This window comes from Onychostoma macrolepis, chromosome 08 (genome assembly GCF_012432095.1).
Source record: "Onychostoma macrolepis isolate SWU-2019 chromosome 08, ASM1243209v1, whole genome shotgun sequence".
In the NCBI taxonomy this organism is placed as follows: Eukaryota; Metazoa; Chordata; class Actinopteri; order Cypriniformes; family Cyprinidae; genus Onychostoma; species Onychostoma macrolepis.
Window position 1 is genome coordinate 29,229,186 of NC_081162.1, and position 23,635 is coordinate 29,252,820.

The 23,635-nt window shown below is 40.8% G+C and overlaps 2 protein-coding genes across 4 annotated transcripts in view; one reads left to right on the forward strand and one right to left on the reverse strand.

Moving 5' to 3' along the window:
* The window catches only part of pym1 (PYM homolog 1, exon junction complex associated factor), a 4,799-nt gene extending 2,185 nt beyond the window's left edge, over positions 1-2,614 (reverse strand). The window contains exon 1 of one of the 2 annotated variants that reach the window (XM_058784667.1): positions 2,487-2,614. In XM_058784667.1, coding sequence (XP_058640650.1) covers positions 2,487-2,568 — 82 coding nt within the window. In that variant the 5' untranslated portion in view covers positions 2,569-2,614. Of the gene's footprint in view, positions 1-509; positions 550-2,486 lie in introns of those variants that run through there. The other variant, XM_058784668.1, reaches the window with a different exon arrangement.
* The window catches only part of spats2 (spermatogenesis associated serine rich 2), a 37,024-nt gene continuing 14,849 nt past the window's right edge, over positions 1,461-23,635 (forward strand). Inside the window, exons 1-9 of one of the 2 annotated variants that reach the window (XM_058784665.1) lie at positions 1,461-2,175; positions 3,990-4,032; positions 7,001-7,080; positions 7,203-7,311; positions 7,607-7,656; positions 8,126-8,354; positions 8,438-8,617; positions 11,421-11,556; positions 12,766-12,824. In XM_058784665.1, coding sequence (XP_058640648.1) covers positions 4,008-4,032; positions 7,001-7,080; positions 7,203-7,311; positions 7,607-7,656; positions 8,126-8,354; positions 8,438-8,617; positions 11,421-11,556; positions 12,766-12,824 — 868 coding nt within the window. In that variant the 5' untranslated portion in view covers positions 1,461-2,175; positions 3,990-4,007. Of the gene's footprint in view, positions 2,176-2,816; positions 2,957-3,989; positions 4,033-7,000; positions 7,081-7,202; positions 7,312-7,606; positions 7,657-8,125; positions 8,355-8,437; positions 8,618-11,420; positions 11,557-12,765; positions 12,825-23,635 lie in introns of those variants that run through there. The other variant, XM_058784666.1, reaches the window with a different exon arrangement.

Genomic DNA, 23,635 nt, shown 5'->3' on the forward strand with positions numbered 1-23,635 from the left:
TTATAAAAGTAGTTTTAATGCATTAATTATGCCTTGTAATGCACATCATAATGCAATGTAGAATCTCATGAATAATTGTAGCCACAGTTAATTCATTATAACACTTATCAATTCATTATTACATTATGCATTTTAAAATCGGTTATAATTATTTATGACAAGATATAATGCATCACAACGCACACTATCACGATCATGTTTTGTTGTTATGATCTACATTATTATTATTATTAGGCTATGCGCTACCGCTGCAATGTTTGTATCTCAAACGAGCTCGAGTAAATGAAACACACACACATACACGCGCGCGCTCACACACACTCGCTCTCTCACACACACACACTCATAGAAATAAGCAGCATTCAGAAGGAATGAAATCCAGAAGCAGATTCGATCTTCACGTGTGTCGCGATCAGACTCGCGCGCGACGCCACGCTTTATCACTAACATACACGGCGATTATATGGCAATCTACGCAGAAATGTGTGTTTGTGTGTGAAATGCTTTACCAGATTCATCTGTCACATAGGGGGTTGCCATCTTTAACAAAGACTAACTTCCGTTTCCGCTCTGTGTCGCTATCGCGAGACTGTGCAGTGAACGGCGTGATGTTACATAGTCGCACTGGTTCAGTTCAATGTAACAAACTAGTATCTATAAATATCAACATTTATAATGATATTACATTGCATTTACACACAAAAAACTATTTTGCTTAAAATCAACTCTTTGAAAACAGAAGCCAAACATTCATTTCATTTTATGGATGTGGAACTTCTCGGATTTATCCATAATTCTACATAAATGTTTTTTCTTCCTTTCCACTGAGGTTATATATAACACCTATCAGCTGTTCTTCGAGCTTCACGCGTCAGTGTCTTCATCACACCCATCCTTGTCAATCCCTAACTGCTATTTGAAATGCATAGAAATTCTGATATAAACAAAATATTTCTACAGTGATGTTCACAGCGCCTCTCGAGCACGCGCTCGCTCGGGCTTGATGCTGATTGGTTGGATCCCATGGTTTGCTTTAAACAGTGTTATATATAATCCAAGCCATGCTTAAAAAAATTCATTTGACACGTTCAAAAAGTCAAAGCTTTTACTTCTGAGGTCATATGATGGTTTGTTTGAGGAAGTGTTTGAGCAGAAGTCAGAATCAGAGAAAGGTTTATTGCACACACAAGCTTCCCGAACAACTCACAGACAATAAAACATATGATGAGAATAAAAAATACACACTACTGTAAATATAAATAAACAAAAATAAATAAATAAATAAACTGAGAAATAAAATAAATTGTATGTACAGTTGTGCTATAGACAGATTAGAATAGGAACTGATGACAGAAACTTATATAACTCTTTATGAAATACAGATGCACTATCATCGCTGCTTCATCATTAATAAAAGCACGTTCTGTTTTCCAGGACAAGACTGTGTTGTGTTCACATCCGGCGGATGCTGCAGATCCAGAGCTGAGGATCTTCATGAAGGACTTCAACAGTTTATTTAATAACTACCGAGAAACTCGAGATGACCGCTGCTCTCACAACAACTACATCATTTACAGGCTGAATATGAACAATAATCGTATTACAAACAGTAAAAACAAGCATATTTGACAGAAATTCCAGAATCGTCATTAAGCTGACTCACAGCGCGGTTAATGTTTATATGATTATAAACCGCTGGAATGCTGTATTTAATTCCTTCCGACAACAAAGCGCCGGAATGCGACGAGCTCCTAATAATGACTTGATCAGCGGGAAACAGGACATTAAAGACAGAACTTGAAGGCAGCATAACCCTAACCTACAGGCTGACCTCTGACCTCAGCCATGACCTCTACTCGTGAGCACAGTAACAATATTTCACTGGTGTTGCTCAACATAAATGAAAGAGTTTTTAGAAGCGTTCTGCGCTTTCATTCCCTTCCGTTTGCGCGTGCACGTGATGGTCAGCGCTGAACTTTTAATGAACTACCGCGCGCGGGCGCAGATATAGACCAGGGCGGAAGTGACGGGGGCGCGCGCGCTGGCCGAACGGAAGTGACGCGTGAGCCGGCTGAAAGAAAAGACAGACGTTCGCGCAGAAGCGATCGCATAAAACTCAAATAAAAGAGCGTTCGGCGCGTGTGTTCGTGCCGCGGATTCCCGCCGCTCGTGCAGGTAAGACGTTCCTTCCGTCGCTCTCCTCATTAAACGCCTTCCGTTCTCCGAGAACGCAGCTGCGCGCGTGATGCGTCTGCGAACGCGAACAAAAACACTAGGCGCGCGCTCGCGGCGCGTTAAACCCGGGCTCCGAGCGGCTGTTTTCATCCGCGCGTCAATCCGTGCGCGTTGCTCTCGGTTAGCATACATTAGCTCCGCGGCTAGCGGAGGCGTTGCTAAGATACTGCCACATAGTCAGAGAGAGATGCACACACACACAGAGCGAGAGAGAGCGAGAGAGAGAGAGCGCGCGCGCTGCATAAACACACCCAGGTTTCTGAGTAAATCGCATCCTCCACAGAGGTGATCTGCGCGTGCTGGACGAGTGTTTGTTTGACACCTGTCAATCATCAGGGTCACGTGTGCAGTGCCACATCAGCGCGCTCCGGGGTTCGGTCCCGCTTCCGGCGCTTTGAGCGGCTCCGGTTCCGCCTCTCTTCTTCTGGACTCGGCTCGGATCCGGTTCTGAGGCGCGGAGCGGAAAGATTCCGATTGCGTAACCGAGACGCGCGATGAATGCGGCTTCACCTGCTCAGGTGCGCGTGTTCTGACGCCGCGTGACGCTCCGGTTGCGTCGCCGCCGCTGGGAACGGGCGTGTGCGTCAGCGTCAGCCGAACGTACGTGTTTGCATAGTTTAGGTTTCTGTTTCCTGAGAGAACGAGAGTCTGCTGATTGAAGGCTCATAAAGCAGCCGGTGACACCGGGATCTCGGCGAGGAACGGATCCGGATCCACTGAGGTAACGTTACCGCGGAACGCTTCTGTCTGGATCCTCCGTTATTCAGTCAGATGCGTTTCTGTTTTGGGCTTCAGGGGGGCGAACGGGAATGAAAACACACTTTAGTGTCCTTCATCAGATCGTTTCAGTGGAAGTTCTGAGGAGCGCTCCTTAACTCTGATCGCAATTCTACTGAACTCTATTGTTAAGGATGGAGCTCGCGACAATAGTTGCTTTTGGGAAACGCAGAGAGAGAGAGATTTAAAAATGTATATATTCTAGATTCTATGCAAACACTACGCTTTAGCAATACATTGTAACAATTGTCATGCCAATAAAGCAGAGAGACAGAGAGAGAGAGAGAGAGAGAGAGAGAGAGAGAGAGAGAGAGAGGAGGAGGAGGAGGAGGAGGGAGTCCAAGTGTAGATGTGGAAGTTTGTCCTGATGTGACCCTTCTCCACTGAAACTCACAGCAGCTCAGAATCAGATCCAGATCACCGCTGGCCTTCAGGAGCATTTAAACTCCGTGTTTGTGTGTAATGTTGAAGTTGGGCTTGGTTCGGAATAACTAAACAAATGTGAGATGATATAATGTTTGCACTGTAAAGGTGGTGTTGAGTTGTCTGTGTAAAGACTGTTTAATGCTGCTCAGAGGTGGCTTAAGTGCATTACACAGATACTAGCGCTGTATGGTGGATCTGAGCAGGCATAGTTTAATCTGGCTTTGATGCAGCATCACATCTTTTTGCTGAATTTTGAGGCCGGTTCTTCAGTAACGGAAGCCTCTCTGATGTTTCACACAGCTTCTCTCCTCGTGCGATCGAGCGTGACGAGCGACGAACACAAACACTGACTAAATGTCGTCAGGGTTTAAGTTCTTACCGTGAGCTTCAGAGACTCTGTCTGTGCCGATCGAATCAAATCAGCATCGTTTTACATCCGTGCTTTTCTCTTCATCTCCGTGTTCTGGGTTTGAGATTTGAACTGTTTTAATCGATCACGGTCTTGATTACAACGGCAGGTGTTAAACTTCAGATTTTCTCTCTTCCTGTAGAACTGTGACTGACTGAGGATGGCGAGGAAGAGCGGTTATAAAGGTGAGGCATCTCCAGCTGATTCGGTTCATATGATCACTGACCGATGGTGATATTATGTCTGGACTTATTCTGATGACGTATCACGATAAGTTTAGCTTCTGCTGTGCCGAGCTTAGAATTCATCTCTGAATTCAATCATGAAATGCCTTTAACTGAAAATTGAAAATTGAGTGTTTAATCTTATTATACATCTGACACTATCCTCCAATTTGATGCTGTTAAGTGCTTCGACACAATCTGTATTGTTAAAAGCGCTGTATAAATAAAGATGACTTGACTTGACTTAGATGTGACGCTTTCTATTCAGGTAAAGGTTGGTTATAAAGGCAGCGCTCGGTTTATAACCCACTCACAATTTCAATAAAAGTTATATTTTTCATTGAGCTCGCTACACACAGCAACGTTTCTCGACGGACAGATATATTAAATGTAGGACTTAAGAACAGGACAGTAAAATATGATCCAGCATGTCACGGTCGATCTGTGAGTTTTTGTTCTTCACGTTTCTTTGTTCTATAAAGAACTTTGCTTGTGGAACAACTAACTGCTTTTGCACTTTTTCCTGTCATTATCTGATATTTTTAAGTCTTTGTTTATATTAGCACCTACTTCATATTTTGTAACTGCAGCTGTTCTGTCTGAATCACGGGGGGCAAAAATCAAAGTAATTCCAGAAATGCATCCGGAAACTTCAAACAGCTTTGAAATCTCTTTTAAAACTAGATTTGTGGTGTTTACCAGAGGTCACGCCGCTCACACAAGACCGAAATCGCATACTTCCCTACTATATAGTATGCGAAAAACAGTATGCGAGGCGAGTAGTATACACTGTAACGCTACAGCGCTGTTAGTGTTATTTGTGCTAATAGTTTGTAGCTTTGCTCTGTGAGGTTAGTTTCCTGAGTTCAAGTTTCTCAAGCAAGTAAAAAGCGGTCATGAGCTGCTGATTCACTCAGATGCTGATCTTGGGAGGCTTTTAGTCTTTGGTAGAAACACAAATCACGTCAAAGACGTTTGGCGAGACATTTCTTTAACGCTTCCCATGCGGGAGAGTCGCTCGTTCTGCAGTCTCTGGTTTTGTTTGGCAAATGAAAACTTTGCATTTCAATGACTTTGCAAATTGCTGAACTCTGATCGCGGGGTGGAGGAGCTAAAAGCAGCTGAACGCACTTGTAAAATTTCTTCAGAAGCCTTTGACCCGGTCAAACCGCGCCTCGCTGCATCGCGTGTCTTTCTGACCGGCTGCACGTCTTATCGGTTTCACAGCTTCTCAAGAGCTTGAGAAATGTTGCTCGGAGGGAAATCCACGCACAAACACGCACAAAAGCATCAGCAGAAGGCAGAGTTACCAGGCAGCATAGTTAAGAGAAAAATCCAGTCAAGCCGATGTAGGGCGACTCTGTACATCAGACGTTTAGCAGCGTCACAGATTCCTGTGAGTCGTAGGTGTGGCTGTTTGTAGTGCACTTGATAACCTGCTGATACAGTTACAGGACTAGTAAACCTGCGTTCGGTTATCAGGTTATCTAGCAGAGCATTGATTCTGAATGAAGAGAGATGATAGTCCTTATGCGAGCTGGCTAATATTCACAGACTGATTGTGTGTTGTTTTCTAGTCTCCTAAAGCAGCCTGCAGCAGCACAGACAGAAGTGAACTGCGTAAAAAGAACCATTAAGCCGTGCTGGATGACGGACAGAAATCACATTCGTGTCTGAGTTGTTTTAGTGTTTGATTACATTCTGTCCGGCACTGCTGCTCTGCTCTCGAAGCATGATATCGCCTCACAGAAGGAGGAATTATGGGAAACCGTAAGCATTTGCCACTTCATAGACTCATGCAAGACTGTAATTCAGATCAATGTGCTGTTTGCTCTGAAAATATTAAAAAGGAACGAGTATGAAGTCGTTATGGTAATTCTGACTGCCTGTATAATTCGAGATGGAAAGGACAAACATACTGCAAATGAGTGTAAAAATGAATTAAACGACATATGTGACCCTGGAGCACAAAATCATATATAATAAATAAGAATAAATAATCTTTCCATTGATGTATGGTTTGTTGGACAATATTTGTCTGAGATACAACTATTTGAAAATCTGGAATCTGAGGGAGCAAAAAAATCTAAATATTGAGAAAATCATCTTTAAAGTTGTTCAAATGAAGTTCTTAGCAATGCATATTACTAATCAAACATGTTTTGATATATTTACAGTAGGAAATTTGCTAAATATCTTCATGGAACATGATCTTAATATCCTAATGATTTTTGGCATAAAAGAGAAATGTATAATTTTGACGCATACAGTGTATTGTTGGCTATTGCTGCAAATATAGCTGTGCTGCTTATGACTGCTTCTGTGCTGCAGGGACACATAAAGATGTGACGACCAATCTGATTGTACTGTAAGAGAAAGTGTGAAAGCTTCGTCTGTTTCTCAGGCCTGTGCTGTTCTGATTTCTACAAACATACAGTATGATAATCGAGAGTTTGACTTTCAGTAACTATCACTGTCTGTTGCTTACGGGAAACAAATGTAGATGCGTATTGTAACGCTGCACTAAACTGAATAATGTTTTTATTTTGTGCCGGGAAGTTCAGATGTTCCTCCACTCTAAAGTGGAACTGATTTATATTTCACTGCTAGTGATGAGAGCTGTTTCTAAAGACTTCATTTAGTGTGTTAGTTTAAAAAAATATATATAATGGCCTTTATGTATTTGAAGTGTGTCAGATTGGAAGTTGGTTTCACATTAAATGACTCTGAACTTTGGATCGGGGGTATCTCTGTGCGATCGTTCCTCTCCTCCTGTCTCTCTCTGGCTCTTCTCTTGACCTACATATTTTTGGGGAAAAGCTTTAACTGAGATCCTCTGCCAAGACTCTGCGCTGTTGAAGTCAAGCTGCGTTTCAGAACTGAACACGTGGAAATCTCTCTCAGTCTCTCCTCCCTCCTCTTTTTCCAGATGTGTCAGGAGTGGTGTTCGACACGCACTCGAAAATGGTCATGTCTCAAGGAGGAACGTTCGAGAAGATGAAGGAAAAGGTACAAAAAGCTTTTCTTCCGTCTGTCTGGCTGTTAATGATAGTGCTGTACTCTTTGTCAGTGTTTTTACTCTTTCCTGTGAATCTCGGGCTGGACTCGCTCAATGTTTTGGCTCTTGTCAGATAAACGCTGTGCGAGCCGTGGTTCCCAACAAGAGCAATAATGAGATCGCTCTGGTGCTGCAGCACTTCGAGAACTGCGTGGATCGAGCCGTGCAGGCATTTGTAGAAGGTACAAACACACACAGATACTTTTAAAAAGACTTTAAACCACATGATCCAAATGTGAGGTTTCTAGAAAAGAATGAAATGATCTTATCATAATTAAGTGATCTTTTTGAGTTTTAGGCTACTTTTAAATAACTAAACTATGAATATAGCTGTAGAAGCTGGCAAAGAAAAGGGACAAAAACAAACACACACTCAATGCCCTGATGCAGGTCTCATAGGAGGCAGTGTGTGTCCCTGGTGTGACGTGACTGTAACGTGTGTGTGTGTGTGTGTGTGTGTGTGTGTGTGTGTGTTAGGTGGGGCTGTGGAGATCCTGAAGGAGTGGAATGTCACTGGGAAAAAGAAGGTGAGGGAACAAGCTTCACTCTCCAAAGATATATGACGATCCTGAAATAAAACCGTAAACAAAATGTTTGTTTGTGCGTGTGTTTTTGTGACACATGAGGACACAAATTTGTATAATGACATGGTTATAACATGGGTATTATAAGGACAAGGTGACTTATGAGGACATTTCCCAATGTCCCCGTTTTTCAAAACACTTAAATCATACAGAGTGAGTGTGTGGTGGTGGTTTTTTTTTTTTTGAGAAAGTAAAAATGCCTGTAGTCTCCTGTAAGGGGTAGGGTTGGTGTAGGGCAATAGCACATACAGTTTGTACAGTATAAAAACCATTACACCTATGGAGAGTCCCCACAATTCACAAAAACAAACGTGCGTGAGAGAGTGCGTGCATTTGTGAGTGTGTGACACAAGTTGAAGAACGAATATTTCGATGGTATAACTGCTGCTCGCGTTCGCTCTGTCTCTCGCAGCCCAGGAAGAAAAAGAAGCCTAAAGCGCAAAGTGATGCTCCTGCAGACGTGGCTCCTGCCGAAGCGGCACCAGACGCCGAGGGTCAGGAGCCCATTAATGGTTTCCATGCCAACGGTTCTGCAGCAGCCGATGGTGATTCATTGGATTCTCTGAGCGAGCAGCTGGACTCCGCATCTCTGGATGCAGTGGAGCTCGACTCGGAAACCACCGCCCCGGAGGAGGCCACAGGTGCGTTCTCTGAGCTCAGGTGATGCCTGCAGGCTTTGAGCGGTGATTGGGGTTTAACTCCACCCTTCTTTCCTCTGCTGCAGGTGGAGGTGTGCCATCCACGTCAAGCCCCGCCCCTCAGCCCAGCACCAATCACGGAGCGCGACAGAACCATCACAGAACCGGTAACAAGTCTCAAACCAGGCCTGTTTCCAGCTCCCACAATCTCTCTGTGCCCGCTCCGTCCGATGACGCGCAGCGAGGTCCTGCCGGCAGAAAGATCGGTAAGAGTTTCTTTATCATGTGACTTATTTACTCTGTTCTTGAACTTTTTTTTTCTATAGTAAATGTAAAAGTTTTTTGGTTTATCAGAACTCCAAGTACAGATACTCCAGTAATTAATAGTGAAGTGCTAATAGTGCTCAAGTATTACAGTGAAGTACTATTAGACTCGTTTGGACCACAGGAGGGCACTGCAGCTCGAGCTTTCTGAGATCTGTTCTTGTTTTTAGCATGAACTCACTTCATTTTGATCAGTTTCTCATAAAAGAAGACCATATCTTCTGTCATTTTGCTCCTCAAGTAAATGTGTCTTGATTTAAGAATCTTTAGACATTTGCACTGGAAAACAGGCCAAAAATATTGGTGAGGAACAGCACTTTATTGCAGTGTGCAGTAATACAGTATTTTCAAACTCTGAAGCGTTGCCAATACAAGACATTTAGGCTGATGATACATGGGGCAACTTTTGAGCAATTTTGCCAGGCAACTATTTTAAGCACTGTTTCTTGAGCACGTTCCCATTGAGAATGGGTAAGAAATTTCTCTCTGGATACTTTAGATCGGTTGTGGGCCCTGTGTCTCACCTGGTTGACAACTGACATCAACATTTCCTAAAGTTGCCCCGCTTACCTTATTGTGATGCCGTGTCCCGGCTTGACGAGACAAAAACAATAAAACCCATTATAAACTAGGCATTTGTTGCATCCAGTGGGGAAATCATTACTGATTATAACAACTTATACTGCCTTTTTACACGTCGTGTTGCATCGCGCCTCGTAAACATTCTGTGCTCTGAGATACGACAAACAACAAGCGCTACTCTAAACAGCTCAAAACTCGCGTTTGAATCAAATTCAAATTTGTGGTAAATTCTTTAAATATGAAAATATACATACAGGCTGCGAGTCAGAAGCGCCAGACTGTCCTTGCAAAGTTGGAATTGCCCCAATTTATAGAAGCAGCCTTTGTCTACAGCTGGCATTGTAGGCTAACGTTACTCTCCCAGATTCAGGAAACAGTCCTCCATAAAATGCGCAGCGCACACTAATATTTGGGTTGAACTGTTCTGGAACAGTGTTGTAAACACAACTTAACCACTGATTTCTAGTTGTGTCCTCTTTTGGAAGCCCAAACAAAGTAGTTTTGCTTTCACAATGAAACGCAGCGTCTCCAGGACATGACACCGGCGGCAGCAACAATACTACAGCGAGAATAAAAATCACGCCCCCTTTCTTTGCGTATACATTTGGGTGGTGTTTTGCAAATCTTCCCACACAGTGACGTAGACATGCAGGGGCGTGTTTAAATGAGCCTTTTTAGAAGGGCGAGGTCGAGTCTTAACTTTTATAAAGAATATATCTTTGGGTTTGAGACTTTAGTCTTTGCAACTTTAGGGATCTTATCTATGCACAAACAGCTTGTAACACTCCAAAGAGAAAACTTGAAATCGCATCATATGACCCCTTTAAAGACCTTATTGACTTTCTTTCAGTTTATTCCTTAAAGGAACACTCCACTTTTTTTGGAAATAGGCTCATTCTCCAACTCCCCCAGAGTTAATAAGTTGAGTTTTACCGTTTTGGAATCCATTCAATATATGCACTTTTAGCATAGATCATTGAATCCGATTAGACCAGTAGCATCGCGTTCAAAAATGACCAAAGAGTTTCGATATTTGTCCTATTTAAAACTTGACTCTTCTGTAGTTATATCGTGTAGTAAGACCGGCGGAAAATGAAAAGTTGCGATTTTCTAGGCCGATTTGGCTAGGAACTATACTCTCATTCCGGCGTAATAATCAAGGAACTTTACTGCCGTACCATGGCCGCAGCAGGCGCAGTGATATTACGCAGCGCCTGAAAGTAGTCCCCAGCTATATTATAACTAGTTACCTAGCTGGGAACTACTTTCAAGCGCTGCGTAATATCACTGCGCTGTCTTACTACATGATATAACTACAGAAGAGTCAAGTTTTAAATAGGACAAATATCGAAACTCTTTGGTCATTTTTGAACGCGATGCTACTGGTCTAATCGGATTCAATGATCTATGCTAAGCTAAGCTAAAAGTGCTATCGCCAGATCCGGAGATCAGCTGAATGGATTCCAAAACGGTAAAACTCAACTTATTAACTCTGGGGGAGTTGGAGAATGAGCCTATTTCCAAAAAAAGTGGAGTGTTCCTTTAAATTTTCTTCACATGGTCTTCAAAGGTCTTAAAGCTGCCTTCATAAAACCTGCAGAAAACCTGGAGTGTTATATTTAAAGTCTCTGCTGTGAGAGAGACCGCTGGAGTCAAGTTAATGCAAAACAGTAATAATTTCATAATCTGTATAATTGTTCAAATGAGTGACTGTGTTGAAGTTTGTATGACTGAAAGCTGTTTGGCCTCGTTTGCGGTTTAAGCTTCAATCCCTTGTAAAACAAGCGTTAGAATAAAGTTATAAGCTGTATTAATGTTAAAGGATTGCTTCTCACTGACGTTCTGTAAAAGTGAATGGAAAATGAGAGCAACATTATCCTTTTTTTGTTCCGGTGGAAGTCGTGCGCTGAATTAGGCTTGACAAAAATTGTGACAGAAAAAACATTTTATGCATCTCAAACAGTCATCATCATGAGGCTTTTAAACGCTGGTGAAGGAGGAACACAGACGTATGTTAGTGAAAAGTGTGTCCAAGCCTCTGACTGATACCAGATGTTTACCCAATGGCGGGAGGTTTTGGGGCTCGTGAAAGTGCTGTTTAAAGTGCTTGTGTGTTCACGTGTGTGTCTGAAGATCTGGGGTTGTAAATGCTTGTCTTCTCAGGGCCAAACGTCGATCGCTCTGTGAAGGACCTGCAGCGATGTGCAGCGTCACTGTCACGCTACAGAGTCGTGGTGAGAGATGAGATGGACTCCTCCATCAAGAGAATGAAGCAGACGTTTGCTGAGCTGCAGAGCTGGTACACACACACACACACACACACGTTCGTTTTTGTGAAAAGTGGGGACATCCCATAGACGTAATGGTTTTTATACTGTACTTACTGTATGTGCTATTGTCCTACACCAACCCTACACCTAAACCTACCCCTTACAGGAGACTGTGCATTTCAACTTTCCCCAAAAAAAACCTCATTCTGAGTGATTTATAAGCGTTTTGAAAAGTGGGGACATGGGTCAATGTCCTGAGATGTCACCTTCACCTTGTAATACCTGCCATACCCTCGTCATTATACACATCTATGTCCTGACTTTTCACAAAAACGCGCACACACTCACACACACACACACACGCACACACTCTCACACGTTCTCACGCACACTCTCATTTTCTCTTTCACACACACTCACGTGCACACGCACACGCGCACACACTCTCACGTGCACATACTCTTACTCACTCACTCTCGCAAACACACAAACATTTGGGCTGATGATTAATTGTCAACATAATTGACTGCTTTGTTCATGTTGCCTTAAAGGTGTATTCAGTAGCTCTTCAGCTTAGCATTAGTTTGCTGTTCATGTATTTTAAGCACAGATGCCACAGTGGTGTTTGGTGTACTGCCATCTATCAGTGTGGATCAGCTTGATTTTTGAGTTTTGTCAATTATACAGACTTGAGTGATTTTTAGAGCATTTTCCTTTTTATTCTCTTTGTTGGTCCTTTTCTGCTTCTTTCACTGTAAAAGTACTAATTCTCCTGTTGTCTTCATTAGTAAAAGCACAATAAGTATTCTGTCGTCTAATCTTCACTTTCACTCATAACATCACCAAACACTACAGAAACGGCAGCCAATGAGTGAAAATATATACTGAGCACTGTTGAGTCTATATCTCACGTGAATGTACGTCATTCAGATGGCGTTATAAATCGGCACCAAGCTACTGAGTCAAATAAATCATTTATTCATTTCACGTGGAATTATGTAATAAAAGCAGGCCTGTGTGATTTCTGTTAATGTTTTAAATCAGGGAAAGGACAGAACCCATTTAACCCTGATCATTTGACAGATTAGGAAATTAAAACTCACACTTTGACCAGCAGCACGTTTATGCCAAACTTCAGTGAACAGACACGATCAAACCTTCTCAGCAGTTCTGAATGCATTGAGGTGCTCTTCAGCCTGAGATGGGCTTGTCTCTAACTGTTTCTGCTCTCTGTTTAGTCTCATGGATCGAGAGGTGACGCTGTTCGCTGAGATGGACAAAGTCAAAGCAGAAGCCCGTGAGTAGAATGACAGCACTGCTACACATACAGAAACACACACGCATGACGTTAGGACTTCAGCTCCTCACAATTCCTTTCCCAGTGATAGTGAAATGTGCATGCCAGAAATAAATGGCGCTGGAATGGGACAAGTGCTTAAATGACATGAAGTCAACTCCATATTGACAAGAAGGGCTTTTCCTTAAATAACATGATGCAGGGTAGGACACTACACTAGTGTTTAGAGGCCATTGTCTGTCAAACATACTTTTTAATTCTGTTGATACACTGCAAAAGGTTTTTAAGCAAATAAATATAAATTAATTTAGTTTGCGTTTTTGGAGCAAACGAGTGGTCTTAATTTACAACAGAAACCAAATAAGATATTTAATAACTCAAGTATGGCTTTCACCATTTTAAAGGCTAGGGCCCTGAAATCAGTTTTATTTTTTTCCCAAATACCGTTTTGTTCCATTTTAATTTTCTGGACTCTTTTTAAATGGTTAAATTAATTTTTTATTGATCAAAAAGCATGTCTAATTGAATAAAATCATGAAACTTATACAATTTCATATCAGTTTATTAGAAGTTTAACAAAAATGACGTTTAGGAAATTGTTGTGCATTTACGTGTCTCTGGTTATCAGAACTTTTGATTTGATAGGTTGCCGTAAATACCTTTTTAAGTTTCTGAGTGTATATGATATATTTTCTCTCCAATGAAACAGTAAAATGCCCATGAAGTGACTCTCAGAGCAGTTCTGGAAATGTTTGTGTATTTGTCATTTAGTGAGACGACCGATGCTGAAATCACCGTGAGCTTCAGTATGTGTGTGCGTCTGCACCTTTCATTCACACAGAGATGCAGAGAACATAAAGCATTCATATTTAAATAGTCTTTATGTGGCTTAAGATTTACAGATACTAGTGGTGCAACGGATCACAAAACTCACGGATCGGATCATTTTTCAAATCGGCCAAAAAAAAGTTTGCTTTTAATTACTAAAAGCTTACTTTAAGTACTTCAGTAGTTAAGCTAGTTTCTGCTGGGGTACAGAAGTCAGTAATAAAACAAGAACAATTACACAAATTACAAGCATAGATGAACAGCCTACAACATAAAATTATAAATAAAGACAGTAACAGTAGTGTTCAGGTGCAGAAATGTAAAAATGAAGTGTAAAACAACACAATAATGCTTACTGCATAAGTTAAATACAGATGATTAGCAGACAGAAGCAGGTATTATAGGCTGCTGTCTCTTTAAGACTAAATGCACGGACCTAATACTGACCCACATCTGGTTTCTCAGCTGTATACGTTAACTTAAGACATAACCAACTGTGTTTACCAGAATACTTGCCAAAATGGGTATTTTAACATAACTTTGTGTGTATGTATCCATCCGCTGAGGCGTTGTCTGAAATGCGGTATCTGAATCACGCCTCTCTCTCTCTCTCTCTCTCTCACTCTCTCTCTCTCTCTCTCTCTCTCTCTCTCACTCTCTCACTCTCTCACTCTCTCACTCTCTCACTCTCTCACTCTCACTCTCTCACTCTCTCACTCTCTCACTCTCTCACTCTCTCACTCTCTCACTCACTCACTCACTCAATTCGATTCAGTTTATTTTGATGGCAAAAGCACATTTTGCATTGCCAAAGCATGCACAGGAGAAGTGAACATGTACAACAGTGTAATTTGGAACAATATGGCAATTGAAATAACATTTGAGCAAGTAATATTAAAATAATGACATTAAAACATATGGATACATATATGATATAGTAAAGGTTGTGTAACAAGATTATTTATGTATTTAACTAATAAACTGAATAACTGAAATCAACATTATCTACAGGCATGTGGTTGGTTTGGTGTGAGTTAGCCATATGTTTGCTGGATATTGGTTTCTTGGCTGTGGCTGTCCCTCAGGAGTTAGCAGGCTGCTATAAATCTTGCCGCTATATTTGCACATTCACATTTTTCACCAAGAATGAAGGTGAGTTTCAGTTGGGGTTAGGGCTGTGCGATTTGGGAAAATATTTAATTGCAAATTTTTTTTAATTTTTAATTTTGCAAAGTCAAGCTTCAGCTCAATATTGTCAATTGTTCTGTGCTGAAAAAAACAATACAAACCATCACCATAAATTCTTATGGTTTCCATTAAAACCATTACAAAATTCCTTTTTGTAGTGTTTTGGGCATTATTGCAATGGGAATTACTGTTGTTCTATTGGTTCCCATCTGCCAGATTACATCCCACCAATAGAATCCATCAAATGCCTGTAGACACCATTATACTAAAACCAATACAATTCCCATTATAGCCTTTAAATCCATTACATTTTCTATTGTGTTTTGGGAGGGGTTCTATTGTTTTTTTAGGCAGGGAAGATTGTAATGGTATTACTACTTTTACAGAATTTACTTAATTACTGAATTTCACCAGAAAGATTTGTTTATTTTGTGTAAATAAAGAACTGTATTACTTTAGTCAATGATTCAAGTATTACATAGGTTACATAGGCTGATTTATTAATTTTTAGGTATTTGGGATTTTAAGAACAAGTGGAAAATGTGCTGAATGTTTCATTTCATCCAAGTGAAATTAGCAAAGCGGTTAGACTGAATTTACATTTGTTTTAAACGCGGAGCCAGGCGCGAGTTGACACCGGTTGTGCACATGCGTCAAGCCTTGTCCATACTGCCAGATGCGCTCGCGAGTATAAACGAGCATCACGAAACAGGCTGCGTGTGTGCGGAAAGCATAAACGGCTCGTCCGTGAGACGCAGGATACGCGCCGTGTGGGGCAGAGAGGAGCGAGTATGAGAAGCGTTCAGAGACGCAGGCTGTGTGTGTGGTCTTCTGAATTGGGAATAGCAAACATGCATTATAAACTTATTTCAAATTAGAATCTGTTGGGGAGATAAAATGTGTAAGATAACGTTCATGTACTAATAAAAACAAATAAGAAAATGTATATTTTATTCTCCAGTAGGCTACTAAAAGCAGAACCGATAAGGGAGCTCTTTTGCGTTGTGGCACAGCTCTTGCAAATTAACCTTTTTTGTTCGGTGTCTGTCATTTCGAAGCCGAAGTAATCTCATATTACATAACATTTTCTTTAGTATTACTTTGCCTGACTATTGATCTGGCCTTGTAGACACCATAATCCCACTCGCGCGCGCTTTCTATTTTTTTATTTATTTTTTGCCACTCAAGGCTGGCAGTCATGCATTTGCGTTTGATCTGGAACAGAGAACATCACGTCCACATCGCAGCCACATTAGTAAATCGCAACATCTCAAATCACGATTGTGGTTCGATTTAGATTAATCGCACAGCCCTAGTTGGGGTGCAATTATTAAATTGGGGAAACATTTAGTTTATTTTGGGATTGTAGTGGTTTCTGATGTTTAGGTACTTTGGGCACTCTGTGAGGAAGTGCAGCTCTGTTTCAATCTCTCCCAGACTGCAGTGGGAACAGCTTCGCTCCTCACGGGAGAGCCATATCTGTCTCCACCGGCCCGTCTGGTACTCCTGATATGGAGTACTCTCAATTTAGTGCCAAATAACACTCTAATTTGTGTTGGTTTTTGATGGTGTTTGTCCAGTGTGTGATGTACTTGTTTCTCTGTGTTGATGATCTGTGTGGGCCGAATTGTTGAGAGTGTGTGTGTGTGAGTCCTGAGTCAGTCTCAGCACCAGCTGAAGGAGGGGCTCTTGGTGAGGTTCAGCTCTTGGTGTTTCAGGGCTTTATAATGAAATGTGCTGGGGTCGCTTGTTTTTAAGTGTTTCCAGAATTTCAGGGCTCTTTTTTGAATGTTTAGAAGGAGAGGGTATTGGCCTAATTCTGCCCTGCATCCATTGTTTGGTGTTTTTCTTTGGACTTTGAGTGTTCTTTTACAGAAACCTAGATGTAGAGTTTCAATTGAATGTTTTTCCCAATTTACAAAGTAAAATTTTATAGATGGACCCACACCTCACTGCCATATAATGCAATTGGTTCAATTACTGCTTTAAAAAGTTTGAGTCAGATTTGGACTGGATTTGGACTGATTAATTGATCTTTTTATGGCATAGAAAGCCCTTTGAGCTCCTTCACAGCCAAAGTAAAGTTACCTGTTGAGCTGATGTTTAGGCCGAGGTAGGTGTATGTTTGTGTTGTTTCAATGGTTCTGTGTGATGGTGTGAATGTGTGTGTGTGTTAGTCCCTGAGGTCTGGAGCGTTTCTGGAAGATCATGACTTTAGTTTTTTGGGGGTTGACTGTCAGGGCCCAGGTCCTCCAGCAGATTCAGGCTGTCCTGAAGCCTCTCTTTAGTGGGCGACAGGAGAACCAGGTCGTCTGTGTAAAGAAGACACTTTATTTCTGTGTCATGTAGAGTGAGACCTTGAGTAGGAGAGTGCTCTAGTGTATTAGCCAATTGATTGATGTACAGGTGCTGGTCATATAATTAGAATATCATCAAAAAGTTGATTTATTTCACTAATTCCATTCAAAAAGTGAAACTTGTATATTATATTCATTCATTACACACAGACTGATATATTTCAAATGTTTTTCTTTTCATTTTGATGATTATAACTGACAACTAAGGAAAATCCCATATTCAGTATCTCAAAAAATTCAATTCAATATTGAAAACACCTGGTGCCACACTCTAATCAGCTAATTAACTCAAAACACCTGCAAAGGCCTTTAAATGGTCTCTCAGTCTAGTTCTGTAGGCTACACAATCATGGGGAAGACTGCTGACTTCACAGTTGTCCAAAAGACGACCATTGACACGTTGCACAAGGAGGGCAAGACATAAAAGGTCATTGCAAAAGAGGCTGGCTGTCCACAGAGCGCTGTGTCCAAGCACATTAATAGAGAGGTGAAGGGAAGGTGTGGGAAGGCTACCAAAAGATGTGGTTGAAAAAAGTGTACAAGCAATAGGGATAACCGCACCCTGGAGAGGATTGTGAAACAAAACCCATTCAAAAATGTGGGGGAGATTCACAAAGAGTGGACTGCAGCTGGAGTCAGTGCTTCAAGAACCACTACGCACAGACGTATGCAAGACATGCTGTCGCATTCCTTGTGTCAAGCCACTCTTGAACAACAGACAGCGTCAGAAGCGTCTCGCCTGGGCTAAAGACAAAAAGGACTGGACTGCTGCTGAGTGGTCCAAAGTTATGTTCTCTGATGAAAGTAAAAATCAGGGTCCCAGAGTCTGGAGGAAGAGAGGAGAGGCACACAATCCACGTTGCTTGAGGTCCAGTGTAAAGTTTCCACAGTCAGTGATGGTTTGGGCTGCCATGTCATCTGCTGGTGTTGGTCCACTGTGTTTTCTGAGGTCCAAGGTCAACGCAGCCGTATACCAGGAAGTTTTAGAGCACTTCATGCTTCCTGCTGCTGACCAACTTTATGGAGATGCAGATTTCATTTTCCAACAGGACTTGGCACCTGCACACAGTGCCAAAGCAACCAGTATCTGGTTTAAGGACCATGGTATCCCTGTTCTTAATTGGCCAGCAAACTCGCCTGACCTTAACTCCATAGAAAATCTATGGGGTATTGTGAAGAGGAAGATGAGAGACACCAGACCCAACAATGCAGAAGAGCTGAAGGCCACTATCAGAGCAACCTGGGCTCTCATAACACCTGAGCAGTGCCACAGACTGATCGACTCCATGCCACGCTGCATTGCTGCAGTAATTCAGGCAAAAGGAGCCCCAACTAAGTATTCAGTGCTGTACATGCTCATACTTTTCAGTTGGCCAAGATTTCTAAAAATCCTTTCTTTGTATTGGTCTTAAGTAATATTCAAATTTTCTGAGATACTGAATTTGGGATTTTCCATAGTTGTCAGTTATAATCATCAAAATTAAAAGAAATAAACATTTGAAATATATCAGTCTGTGTGTAATGAATGAATATAATATACAAGTTTCACTTTTTGAATGGAATTAGTAAAATAAATCAACTTTTTGATGATATTCTAATTATGACCAGCACATGTAAATGTTGAAGAGGGTGGGGTTTAAACTGCAATTCCACGCCTCCTGAAGAAAACAATTCTGTTCTTTTATTTCCAATTTTGACCGCACATTGACTGGCTGTGTACATTGATTGATCAAATCATAGAATTTCCCCCCTATACCACCGTCAGTAAGTTTTAGGCATAATCCTTCGTGCCAAATTGAGTCAAATGCTTTCTTGAAATCTATGAAACAAGCAAAAAAAATTTGGCTTCCAATTCTTTTCATTGTTACTGGGAAATCTAAAGGGTTTTGGTTTGTTTTGATTTTTCCAAGATGTCTAGTTTAATTATTTTGTTTTGATCAGTGTTTTGAACTTCAGTTGAGCTGTATTATTCTTGGAAATGATTTTTCCATATCTCTCCATCTTGGATAGCCAGATCTTCTTGATTTGATTTGTATAGTACATTCCGTTTACCCCAGAATTTTTGAATTTATTGATTTTTCGATTTCTTCAAACTGGTCCGTGCAGAAATTGGGCGCTTTTCCGGCGGAGTGTGGCTTTGTATTGCCTTAGTGCCTCGCAGTAATGAAGACGGAGATCCTGGTTTTCTGTTTGACGGTGTTTTTGGTTGGATAAATTTCAGAGGTTTTTTCTCAGAGCCTTACAGTCTGAATCAAACCATCTGTCAGTGTCCAATTTTTTTTTTTTTGGTTTTGGAATTATCTTATTACTACTTTGTGCTGTCTTGTAGAATATGTAATTTATATCTCACTACTTGATTGATGCTGAATTGATTTTTAGGGTATTCCTTTATTTGGAAAGAATGTAAGAGGGACTGTATTTCTGAAGTTTCAATAGCATTAATGTAATTACTAGTACTGTTTTCTGTCCATTTGAATGACATAATTTTGTGCATTTGATATGGTGTCCTAATTGGTTTGGGTAACGCTTCAGATTGCTTTATATAGAGTGTGATTTGGCCGTGGTCTGAGAAAAGTTTCAAGGGTTTGACCGTGAAAGCTCTCAAAGAGGAAAGATGGAGATCTGTGATTTGTATAATCTACAGTGCTGTTACCAAGAGCTGAGCTGTAGGTGAAGCGACCGAGTGAGTCTCCTCGCAGTCTTCCATTGATGTACAGAGCCAGATTCAGACAGAGCTGCTGCAGCTGCCTTCCGTGAGAGTTCACTGCCTGATCACAGTTCTGTCTGGGGGAGTGGGAAGGAAAAAATGTGTTATTGCCGGTAATGAATCTGATGCCTCATGATTCTATAATCTAATTTGTCACCGGTTCTAGAATTGAAGTCACCCATAAGCAGCACATTTCCCTGGGCCTGGAAATGGCTGATTTCTTGCTCTTTTTTTGAAAAGTTTCTTGTTGGAAATAGGGGGACTCGAGGGGTGGTATGTATATGGCACACAGGAAGACGGGCTGAGATGTTATGATGCCTTTTCTGATTTTCAGCCACAGGTGGTACTGTTCTCTTTTGACTAATTCTATGGACCGTTCAGATTTAGTCCAGATTATCATCCCTCCAGAGTCTCTTCCTTGTGTGGTGGATTTGAGTTTGACTGAAGATAATATAATTTCTCTGTATCCTGAGGGACAGCCAGTGGAGTCATCCCCTCTACACCAGGTTTCTTGTAAAATTATGATATCTAAGTCATGAATTTCTCTCAAAGTCTGGATTTTTACTCTTCAAGCCGAAGACTGAGGACTTCAGACCTTAAATATTCCAACTTTCACTCTATGATGGTGTAAGGTCCACACATTTGGCCCAAAGAAGGTATCCAATGGTGGATGAAGGTTTCCTGCATGTTCGGTATTATTCAGCGCGCAAAGTTATTAAATTTATGTTCAATTCTAATCTCACTCAATTTTATGATGTCCTCAAATTTAGGTTGAAATGCAAATTGGTTTGTCTGTTTCTAATTATTCTTCTTCTGACATTTGATTATTCTAGTTAATGCTTTACTTTATTACACCTTCATTAGGAATCTATGTCGCTCAGAGTGTATCACGCCGGCCGATGTACATGTACCCCACGGTCACAAACCCTCCAGTCTGATCATTAGTCAGTGGTTATGACTCACTATTTAATAGACCGCTTCATGCTTGTCATTTTTAAATGGTGGTTCTGTTTAGCCCCCTACAGTCACCTATGTAATAACTTAGTTAAAGCTCAAACAATAATCGGAGGTTATGGCTAGCACTATGATACTTAAGTAGTGTTTCTATCTAGCCCCCTATATTTAGTTTAATTATATAACAACTTGACTAAAGCGGAGACAATAACCAGAGGTTATGGCTAGTACTATGAAATATGCCTGAACCATGCTGGTATCTCAATAGTATTTTTATCTAGCCCCCATAGTTAATGCATCTGCATAGCAGCTTGACTAAAGTTAAGCAGTTAGTCAGAAATCTAGAAACTCACCTGATGTGCCCCGTGCTCCATCTAACCTGAGATCTAGTCTGTACTAACCCTGGACGCATGTTTGCGGTAACCTACGCCTTCACTTAATCTACTTGTGAATTTATTCTGACTTACTCTGAAATTATTTTCTCATGTAACAATTTATTATCAGTCAGGTAAATATGTATTGTGCCAATTCAAAGATATCAAATCAATACAAAACATCAAAATCTCAAAGATGAATCTAAGAGTAAGCATACCTGACTTGAGAAAAATACATAGTATGAAGTGTGCGAACACTCTTCATCCTATGGGCTCATTCCGGCTGCAGAAGGCCCAGATCCTTTTGCAACATTTCCTTAAGTACTTCAGACCAAGACCAACATCCCCCGAGATGGAGACAGGAGCTAACAATTAGAATTTGTATTGATCGAGTTAACACCTTTTGGGACAAAAGGTAATTTTGCATGAAAAGCACTGAGAACTGACCCGCCCTCTACAGTATGCAAAATATCTCTAAACTCTTAGGATCTGTATTACCTTTTAGTTTACTTCTTGTAAGTCAAGGCACTATTATTTGTATAGCGCTTTAACAATGCAAATTGTGTCAAAGCAGCTTTACATCAGCTTGATATAAAGCTGGGTGGCTTTATATCAGCTTTACAGTATTTAGACGGGGAAATAGTGTCGAAATAGTGTCACTCTCCTCTGGCCAGACAAAATCAGCAGTTTAAATCTAGGCTGCAGCAGAGTCAGATTGTGCAGAGGACTCATCTGGTTCCTGTGGTCTTGTCCCAATAGCTGTCTAGGAGACAGGGTCTTCACTGGGGATCAGTCTCTGGGGCTCATCTAGGTGTCCTGGTCTCCGCTGAAGTTCAGGGCTGTAGAGATCGTCTCTAGGTGCTGATCCACCATCTGATCTGGATACGGACTGGATCTGGGTGGCTAAGGTGACCTCGGAATAAGAAAGAAACAGACTAATATTAGCGTAGATGCCATTCTTTTAATGATGTAACAAGTACATTGGGTGTTTTGGGAAGTGTAAGAATGAGACCATTGTACCAGATGACCTGAGACAATTCAAATCATACCAAACATGACTGTAAATATCACTTGCATTCATGTAGAACATTATATTCTACTATTGACCATTCTGAGTGAGTTGAGTGAAGGGAAGGATGGGTGAGGGTAGTGCTGGGCAGTATACCGGTTCATACTGAATACCGGTGTTTATTTTTCTTATGATATGAATTTTTAAAATACCGCAATACCGCTGTTATTTAAATTAGGGGTTGACCGATATGTGTTTTTCAGGGCCGATGCCGATGCCGATACCGATTATTACAGACCAAGTGGACCGATAACCGATATTTTTAACCGATATATTATGTCTAATGTAAAAATGAAAATTAATGTCAAAATTAAGAATAACAAGGGCTCTGACAAAAACTGCCTTTCCTGGTGTTGATTGCACTTCTTACTCTTGTCATCCTCCATGCATCCATCTACAATAAGGGTAATATAAAGAGAGAGTTAAAAGTGGGGCCACTGCATGCTTCATGATTAAGCCTATGAATACTGTACTACAGCTAAACCGCTTGGGGAAATGTAAGTATTTGGCTTCAATAATTTACATGTTAGAAATGTATGTGGAATAGCATAACCTCTCATAATAATAATATAAAAGTGTAAATAATTTAATTGTCTTCATAGCTCCATTGTAGAAGTTGTGAAGAAGACTGCAACTATTTTAATTAAACTATAACACTAATAGCCTGTTATAGGCACACTTGGTTCAATAGCCTATTGAAATGTCACAATTTATGTCGTCATAATCTTGGCCTGTGTGACAGTATCTTAATCTTGGCCTATGTGACAGTAATTTCGATTAGTTTTAATTTACAGTGCAGTGCAAATGAAGCCATAAAACATTAATTTCAGTTATCTTTTATTCAAATGAGAGTTAAACTAAATTTTTTGCCAAACAAATGGGTTTACCATTAAAATTAAAACATGGAATAAATAGCGTATTGTGATTTTTATTCTTTTAAACAAAAGTTGTTGTTGTAGTAGTAGTAGATAAACCGAACTTTTATTTTGACGGGTTGCCATGAGGACCTCTTAAGTTTCTGTATAGCCTATGTATGTGATATGACGATCGTTTTACTCAAATGAAACGGTCAAATGCTCATGAAGCAACTCTCAGAGCAGTTCTGGGGATGTTGGTCATGTATTTATGTCCTCATTTAGTGAGACGGCAGATGCTGAAAACACCGTGAGCGTCGCGCACTTCAGTGTGTGTGTGTCTGTGCCATTCACATATACAGAGACACGCAGAACATACAGAATTCATATTTAAGTCTTTTTGCAGCTTAATATTTACAGATACTAGTCCATTGCGCGATTTAAGTGTACTGACCTACTTTTGATTAATTCATCCAAACT